The following is a 9,585-nucleotide window of genomic DNA, read 5'->3' on the forward strand; positions in this document are numbered from 1 at the left end:
CAAGTCCAATTCCCAATTACACTTAATCTACTGCTCAAACACAGTCTATTCTTCTAAATAAAATGCTGTAAGTTGTAAGCTGTTTTTAATAAAGTTTGTGAGGTCCCAAATTTCGTTGGCTGCTTTAATTATTTCCCATTCTCCATCTTTAAGCGATCTTGGCCTAAGTCCCTCATAAATGGGACAATTGGACACTATACACGAGTACAATTTTATTGCACGTTTAGACCAGATTCGAGGTAGAATTGTGACTCTCGTAGGAGTTATAATTCTATGAAAAGGATTCATTTAAAAATCAGGAGAGATAGGGACAAGTACAACTTCGAGTATTGCATTGCGTGACGGAGAGATTTCTTGTACGATGAGAAGGAGACGGTAGAATGCAACTAAGTTACGAACAGTTTCGATGCAAGATTGTAGGAGCATCGAATCCCGTTGCGTTAACCGACGCGTATTTTCTTCCGGGACGTAATACACTTTTCCATATCCATCGCCACGCTTTCGCGATGAAAGTCCGTGCATCGAGCCACTGGCGATGGTCTGCGCAGCGTACGCGTTGATACGCGTCCTACCGGAACACTTGATAGATTTCGTTGATGCCGGGAGCTTCCGTAGAAAATAGTCATCTTCCTATTACGTTAACCCGATGCGTAAATCATGATTAATACATCGCGTGCTGATCCTCGCCTTTCGCGAGTCTAATTATTTCGAAATAAGAAATTATGATTAGATCAACAGAAAATATTGTGTGTATAATTTAATTCGCCCTAATTAGGCTGACCTAACGGTTCACTAAAAATGCACATTTATTTTTTCGTAATATCAAAACTTTAGAATCGCAGACTTTCAATTCCATCCTTACTGTTCATGACTACTTGAAGTAATAAATTATAAAATCAACTTGACCTCGATCTCTTTACAAACAGTACCATTCTATTTCTTTTTTGCAGTCACTAAATAAGGATACTAATTTACTGCATATTTTCTGAATCCCAAAAAGGATTTAATTCTGAACAAATATTACATCGAATCGTTTATACGAAGATGATAATTTCCACAACGAAGAGATCGTTAATTAATACATGATTTATATTCATATTCTATTGTCCATTAGTTTGGCCTTTAAACAGGGGTTGCGTTCCCTTCCGTAACGCCACCACCGCGTATAATTAAATAATTAAGCGAGCAGTGGCCCAAGGCGTAGCCCCGAAGTTTACTTTCTAAGCTCGCTGGCATGTAACTCGCAGATATGGGAATTCGTGCTGCCCGCAGGGTACCAGCCCGAGATTGATGCAATCGCCATCCTTGGCCAGCGAATCTGGAGCACTTGACACACGCTGGACGTGCACACATCACCGTGGCTAGCTACTAATTTCGCGATGATTAAGTGTCAGCTGCATTCTGTTTCGTCATCGCTCCCCGGAGGGAACAATTTCGAGTCTAGTTAAAAACCGATAGAAACCCTCCGAACTATTGTTTTACTAAGAATGCGGCGGCGTGCCTTTAGAAATTCCAACAGATTACTGAAAATTATCCGGTGCTTTTTACGTGAAAGGGTTGTCAGTCCGATTTGATAATATTTGCCGCAATTGCTGGTTCAATTACGGCCGGATTCAAATAAAACTGGTATATCGCTGTTTCGATTCGAAGCTATTAGAACTCTATACGCGCCGTAAGTGCCCCGCGGTTTTTCTGGACAGTTCCGAGAAAAACGAGGCTTATTATTACAGAGAGCCGATCCGGCGAGTCCTAATTGTCAGCTCACCCGGTACGTAGCCCCTTCGGCGACGTCAAGAAACGCGATCGCCGCAAGAAATCGCATTCTGCCGTTCTTCGATCGGGAACGAATCGAGGCTCGCTCGCGAGGACAAATTCAGTGGGGAAAAATGCGCGGACTGGACGCATTAGAAATGAGCAGCTCGCCATCTGTTCGCTCGTTACGAGTGATTCATCATACGATGATTCGCCTCCGAGGAAAGCGACCGAAGATGAAAGTTATTTTCACTTCGAATTGAATATAATAATTAGATCTCCGACGTCATGATACACAGACAGGGTACATAGTTTAATAATAATCGATCAATTTTTGTTTAATTTTTTTTAAGAAATAGTATATTAAAAGTGATCAATGATATTACGGCGATGAGTTAATAACTCATTTATTCCAGGATATTAAATGATCGTTTGACCAGTTGAACACCTGCTCGATTTACGACGTGTAGATCGATTCGTTAACGAGCCCCGCGATACAATTCTCGTGATTTATTCGTCGCTTTAGCGTGAAAAATACAACTCGTTTTTTCTATCAATTATTACTTATCGCCCGACTTCATCGTTATTACTAAATAAATCCGATTCTTATGAAACCTGATTAAAAAAGAGAATTGATAGTTGCTAATTAAAGTCCTTTAGCTTCGTTCACGAGTCCTGTTTAGTTGGCCGGAGGAGATTAATAGCGAGAACGGTAATTTCCAGATCGTATTCAGATGGCAGACGTTCAACTGAGAGTTTAATCGGTCTGACTCATAATATCTGACCGATTTTATCTGCATAGAACGAGATTGCTTAATTCTGGTGTAGCGCGTAGCTTCCTCGGTTTCCTCGTGCGCCGGCGTTACCGAACCGCCTAATCACGACGTAAGATCGGTTTTCATGATTCCATGGGAAACTCCGCTCGCATTTCGAATTTCTGTTAGATCAGCAGACCGTGAATTTCTTTCGGGTCATTTATCGTTTTGCAATAAAGCCGATCCACGAATCGAACGATAAATGGAAAACACGTGCTCCTTCTGTTACGCAAACAAATTACTAATTGAGATCTTGTGTAATTATATTAAAATCCGAAGTTACGATTATTTCGCGTAATAATTTCATGCCCGATTTCTCTCTGATAATTCAATGAAACCCTAAATTAGATCTAACCGTTACGATAGCGTTGCTCATTAGCAAGTGATCGAGCTGGATTCGAGTTAACTAGCCAACGGAGAATTCACTCTCGACGTTTTGCTCGTGCATTGTGAACGGTATAAAAAAAAAATCGTTCAGTTTGAAGTAATCAGGAAACGAGGAATAATGATGTTTTAGGTCATTAAGCGCATTTACCGATTGCGTATATTTATCATACCTCTTAACAGTGATATATCTTTATTTATATAAAATATAAGATCGTTCTTGGCAAAATTCTTGGGAATGGAGAGGCGAGCCACACTGTTGCAAAACAGCTGTTGCTGCAAAGTTCTGGAGCATAAAACGTTCACGGAACCGTAAACTACACGAACGTTTCATTTTTATTCGAGAGTAAATCGAAATCAGGTGCGGTAAGAGGGATCGTTAAATTTTGCAACTGGTCCCACAAATTCCTATAAAAAGTTCTTTTCCTTAAATTATTAATCATAATCTATTCTATAAACGCATTTATTTCTGATGTTACGTTGGTCGTTTGAAAAAATAAATGTAATGCAATTGTGCAAAAGTTCTATGTTGCCAATCTGTTGACAAAAAAGTGTTCTCCAGAGGAAAACTCCGGAGGATTCGCAAGAAAACTGGCCCGGTTCCCTTGCATTCGTGGAAAACAATGCGACGTTCCTGGGAATGATGGTCTGGCTTGGAATAGGCGCCAGCGTTAACGAAACGCGAAATGAATCTGGCCAACCCTAATTAGTCAACGTTTTGTCTATTTTGGTGATTTTTGTTGCACTTTATGCCTCGTTGCATGCGCAACTCGAGTTCCTAGCCTGATTCCACTGTTCTTACTACATTAGCTAATTCGACATATTTTATATACATTCCTGGTTGAAAATGGAATCTCAGAATTTTTGTTAAGGACTGATATTATTAATTAGGGAGTGACTCGATTGTTTGCATTGCTGGAATTAAATCCATTTGAACGTCGAATTATACGACTGTAAAAAATTTAATTAGAGCTGGAATTCCATTGGGAATCTTCACCAATCAATAGCTTTAAGCGATTTCCAGCGTGGTGGTGAAGGATTGGCTAACATTCTCCCATGTAAAGGGTGGCCAGTTTTCTCGATAAGGTGATCGCTCAGGCCAAAGGTAGCGTGAAAAGTCGTTTTAAAGAAACCGTGCCAAGGTGGAAACTTCGAATCGGTACAACCTTCGTAAATTTGCAACTTTTTTGATAAGAGTCTCTCGTTTCTCAATCATTTCGAGAATGATCATTCGAGAAGGTCTAAAAAATTGTCAAGCTTCACTTAAAATCATTTGAATTTATTTCGCTTGCAACACTTTTCTAAGTAAGGTGCCCATCGATGATGATATTTCTCTGTGAAACGTGTAAACTTTAGACAATGTAGAGTCACGACCCAGAACTAGATGCGTTTACGACTTTACTTGGACTCGGTCTCGTTGGGTTACAGTAGGTCGGCATTTACAACGCTTACGAAATTGGCGAGTCGTAAAACGTAGCCCATTAGCAACGCGAGGGATAATTGGGATAAATGGGGTGGGAGAGACGAAAATTGTGTTTCGCACACGGAAACGTACTTTTTTATTCTAATGTTACAATTGCATAATGCGCGGATCAAAAACGTGTAAAAGGAATTTCGTTGTAGCTGACCGAATCGACGGTAACTCTTCCAACGGCGCAATAAATTTAGATTTCAAAATATTTTATACTTTTGTCAGGAGACCTAATATAAAGAATCATTACATTATTCTATTATCTCCATACTTTTTCCCAGGTAAGAATTCAGCGAGTGACTAATTGCTGTTCACTAAGCTTGACCACATGGAACAGTCCGATTCTCTTTTTCCAAATTCAATTAACCGTGGAACGTTCTAATTTTGTAATCGAACTATTTTCTGTCGCACGTAATGGTTTTATTCGAATCGGCCGAGTTTTTAATCGAGCATCACGTAACAACGGAGGAAAAAGAAAGTCGGGGCAAACGGCATCGGGTATTCAAATACTGATAATAAATTCAAATCGTTAAGAGGTAACGAAGCACGTCGGTAGGAAAAACGAACGGCCAAGGTAGAGGCAAGATATCAGCGGGAAATTTCGTAAAATCCTCGATGAAACCGCGCGTTCGATTGCGATTCGCGTTACGTCAATCTAGCCGGAAGTGCTGTACAATTTTTCTTTGTGCAACCTCTTCAGTGGCCGCTGCCTCGAGATGATTGAAACCACAGAAATTAATTAATATTCATACTTATTATTAAAAAATTCATTGATTGAATCCTCAGAAACGTCAAAGGATGATCAATAGCCTTCCGCAATTTACATAACACAGTATATAACATTAACAATGATATTAGAACAAGTGAGTAGTAATTCAGTCATTCAAGGGAAAGGCATGACGAATTTCTCGCATGATTTCAATCCTTTTTTCGTCGATCGAATAGAACCGTAGCGTCGTTTCTAAACGAGGTCAATTACACGTTCAACAGACGACAGGACGCTTCTTCGTGAAATTCATCTATCGGAATAATTGTAAATTTTCGAGGGTGTCATCGCAGGCGGAAGTGTAACGATTCTGCGGTCAACGGAGCACCGAATAAGGGGTCCGAGAGGGTCGAACGCTATTGGTGAAAGGGGTCCGTATGCAATGCAATCGTCGTACCCCCGCCTGATCCTGGTTCCCTGGGCCTGGGCAGGGCACCGCTATAAAAGCATACCGCGTCGACCCTCAGATACGTAGTGTTTTCCCGTGTACTGCACAAGAAAAATCACCCACGATGAAGTTCGTCGTAAGTCTCAAGTCTCGTTTACGTTTACTTCGAACCATTTCGTAAAACATAATCGGTCTTTCTACATTTCTGATTTTCCAATGAATTAAATACAATTTCTTGGTGCAGATTGTTCTCTTCGCCCTTGTGGCTGCAGCTAGTGCCTACCCTGGCTATTTGCATGCACCGGTGAGTAATATATACATNCAGGAAAATGCATAGCATAATTTCTAAAGGATTATTAATGAATATTTGAAATTTTATTGTACATAAAAATCCAGAGTTTAATAATAACATGAAATAACAAAGTAATTTGTAATTAGCACTGACTTCGAACGATTACTACACGAAGCTCAGTGACCTAATCATAATCCCACTGTTTCTAAACTCTTCTCTTTTAGTTATTTACTGAGACCTCGAGTCTCATTGGGTGGACCTCTTATCTGTTCTTAATCTCCTCTTCAGAATTTATTCTCGTCTCGTTTATTGTCTTAATCCACTGTGTTAATTCGACGCCTTCTGCGGCGTCGCCCTTTGGCAACCGAGAAACTGGACACGCTCGGAGAATAACTAAACGTAACCATGTTTCGATATTATAGTTCACGTATTCGAAGGATTGAAACGAACGTTTTTGAAATAATTAGATCGCGCAGCCATGGCCAGCGCCCCAGCCTTGGCCAGCACCTTCGTATTATAAGGTTGCTGCAGCGCCAATAGTCAAGGTATCGGCACCGGTAAGGTAACGTTTAAATTAATTAAAACCGATCTCATCCAATCAGGTAATTCGCGATCAGATCATAACATAATAATTAGGAATATTTATTTCTCTTTCAATTAATTCTCACACTTGCACCATCGTTTACTTAAAAATCCAACTCGATCGCAGTTTCATCATTGTAACATAATGACTCCTCGATGGCGATTTCTAATCTCCCGTGTTCAATAATCTGCTTAACACGGAGCGCAAGTCATGGGTCATGTAACTTAACTTTCCAGTCCATCTCAGGACAGAAACGAATCCTCTCGTCATTTAATCGAACCATATGGTCTCTTCTGTGATGAAAGTCCAGCTGACCGCTGGCAGACTGTTCTTCTCAACGTCGTTACTTCCCAAATCATTTCGAACGTACAATGTATAATTCTTCATAATTAATTCTCCCACGAATCTACAGATTATTAGGTAGACTGCGGATTTTTCACGATTATCAAAAGCAGATTGTAATGTTTGAACAGTGAAATTTAATGTGCAATTTAATTGAACATAAAAATCCGCAGACTGTCATGTATCGAGTGTGTCAGGCGTTTGATTGAGACAGGAGAATTTTGGCTTAGGTACACGCTCCGGAAGTGCACCAGGTGCTGCAGATCCCGCAGCAGGCGTCGATCCCGGCGCCACATCCCCAGCCCTTGAACATTAAGATCCCGCACGTGCAGAGCGTGAAGATCCCGTACCACTCGGCGGGTATCCCGCACCCGCACTTGATCGGCGTCGAGAAGTACGTGGAGCCCGTGAAGATAGTCAAGGCACCCGTCTCCCATCACCCGTGGGACTAAGGTTCCGCTTGGCACGAACCGAACCCGCCGGCCCAGGGCGATCCATCCTGGACAGCCGTCCTGAGGCGAATCCGGAGTAGCGACGCTTTACGAACAACCACGGCCATTATCGAAATTCCCCTGGCGTTAAAGAAGCTCAGGATGATATACATTTGAAGGTGCAATCGTCGTCAGAATAAATCGGTTCTTCGTTTCGAGGGAAAAAAATTGAGGAGAGTCAGAAATTGAATCAGTATTATCCATCGAACGGAGGGCGAGGTACGTCGAGCTTGCGAAAGTCAACTGCCTCAGGATCGGCGAGATTTTTGACACCCGAACACCTCCGACATTCATTCTTGAAAGCAGCTTATTTTGCATAATCATTATTGCGCGGTTTATAAAAATTGGCGGCACGTGGATACGAGGAAGACAACGGAGGAGCCTTCATTGTATATCTTCTTCACTTCTTTCCGCCCATCCCTCTACCCCCAAATACATTCTGCAAGATCACTTTTATTTATTTTCTAATAAAAGTTCATTTTTATGTCTTGTGATAAAAATGATACTCTCCCTTTTGTTACTTTATTCCACCCACCTTTTTCAATCTTTTTCGTATGAAACTGGTATCAGTTCGTTTGTGACACACGACGAGCCCCGAGGAGGCTGTATCTCCGAAGTATAAAATATAAAAAATAAAACATATTCACTAAAATTACGTCGATTTTAAATAATAATTCATAATACAATATAAATAAGTTTTGTACAAATTTTTATTTAAAACTGAAACGCTATATAATTTTTCGGACACATGTCATATTCTTGGTTGTTTCGAAGTACATACGTGTACACTAACTTTCCTCGAGTACTGCTAGTGGTTGTAGGTATATACCGTGTGTCTCTGATACAAATCAATCTAATGTCGCCAGGGTAACGACTCGTCCAAACAAAAACGTTCAGCCTGTCTGGCATTATTTTCCCAGTGCATCGCGCTGGGAGACAGGCGGATCGACCAGCTAGCTCTGCGACCACACCGATCGATCGTACTGAATTCTCTAGTTCTTTTTCGAAACAGTGTGCGAATTGATCGGATTATCGTAACCGATTAGATTGCCATATGTAACTGAGATAAGAGAACTTTTATTAAATGGAAACATGGTATCGCAGCGAACGTGTTCTCTATTATTAGAGTGCGGATTCTTTAAAAACGATCACTATTGCACCGTCGTAATTCCGCCAGTTTACGACTATTGTTACTCGACGTTGCGCAACGAGAAAGCAAAAATTCTAAATTACGCAATCATTTACAGAAAGAAACTTGGAAAAAATGATTCACTATCTTCGATCGAACAGTTAACTCGCCTGACTTCTGAAATTCAATCAACGTTTCAATTAAAGAACTTTCGAGACGTGAATGAGTTTTTTAATACGTTTCCGGTTAAATGGAAGATAGATCGCTGCTGGCGATGATCCGGTACGAATTTCCGTGTTCATCGATCAGTCATCGTACCATTAATCGTCCGTTCTCTATCCTGCATTTCACTCGGTTGTATAATCTGCCTGCGTACTACCCGTAATTTAGTATAATAAATTATCTCAGAGAAATTTCCAGCATTACGCAAACGCGTAATTAAAAACTGTTCTAATCAGATTGGATGCATTTACAGAAAAATGCGCATGCAACGATACAGAAGTTCCTATATGAATTTTATAAATCATCTAATTTTATTGAAAATAATGTAAAACTTTATCTTTAAACGATTTAGTAAACGTACGCTAACGATGTGTCAAGTGTCGTTGGATTCGACGTACCGAGAGAAGGGAAACTGTTTCAGGGAATTCTAGATCGCAACTCCTAGCAACTCCCTGAGGCGTTATTGCGACGGAGTGCAATTTTTCAGGCGAATTTTTTACTGCCTGACCCCAGGGCATTCCCGAGTTACTCCGGCCACAGGAATAAATAAAAGACACGTGTACTTTTTGCTATTCAAATTACTTACGTAGAAACTGCAATTAGCATTTCAAACGTATTAACATGATTATTTAAAAAGACCTCCTCATGTTCTCTGATAAATAATGAGTACTACGTTGCTTACTTCCGGACGAGACATCGATTACGTTACCTCAATTTCTAGGTAGCCTCTGGAATAACAGTTTAGCATGATTGATCACGGTCAACCCAGTTCTTTGAACAGGGCTGAGGAATTGACAAGACCAAAAGCAATGATAAATTATTTAAAAATAGTTACAAATAACAAATAATTCTTTTTCTAATTGGAGGAAATTGTCACTAGATTTTATACATACTACTACTGTTAGATAATTCCTTAAAAACGATTCTGCAAATGAATAACGAGGCTGCTA

The 9,585-nt window shown here is 40.4% G+C and overlaps 1 protein-coding gene across 2 annotated transcripts; it reads left to right on the forward strand.

Moving 5' to 3' along the window:
• Positions 1-4,686: 4,686 nt before the first annotated feature.
• LOC108624779 (uncharacterized) lies at positions 4,687-7,787 on the forward strand. Of its 2 annotated transcripts, XM_026813380.1 has the most exons (4): positions 4,687-5,712; positions 5,821-5,880; positions 6,336-6,425; positions 7,024-7,787. In XM_026813380.1, the coding sequence occupies exons 1-4, from the start codon at positions 5,701-5,703 to the stop codon at positions 7,243-7,245; spliced, it is 384 nt and encodes a 127-aa protein (XP_026669181.1). In that variant the 5' UTR covers positions 4,687-5,700; the 3' UTR covers positions 7,246-7,787. The 2 variants fall into 2 exon arrangements, with proteins under 2 accessions (XP_026669181.1, XP_026669180.1); XM_026813379.1 differs by lacking the exon at positions 6,336-6,425.
• The last annotated feature ends 1,798 nt before the right edge of the window (positions 7,788-9,585 follow it).

Source organism: Ceratina calcarata, unplaced genomic scaffold, assembly GCF_001652005.2.
Source record: "Ceratina calcarata isolate Rehan_Ccalc_2016 unplaced genomic scaffold, ASM165200v1 scaffold329, whole genome shotgun sequence".
In the NCBI taxonomy this organism is placed as follows: domain Eukaryota; kingdom Metazoa; phylum Arthropoda; class Insecta; order Hymenoptera; family Apidae; genus Ceratina; species Ceratina calcarata.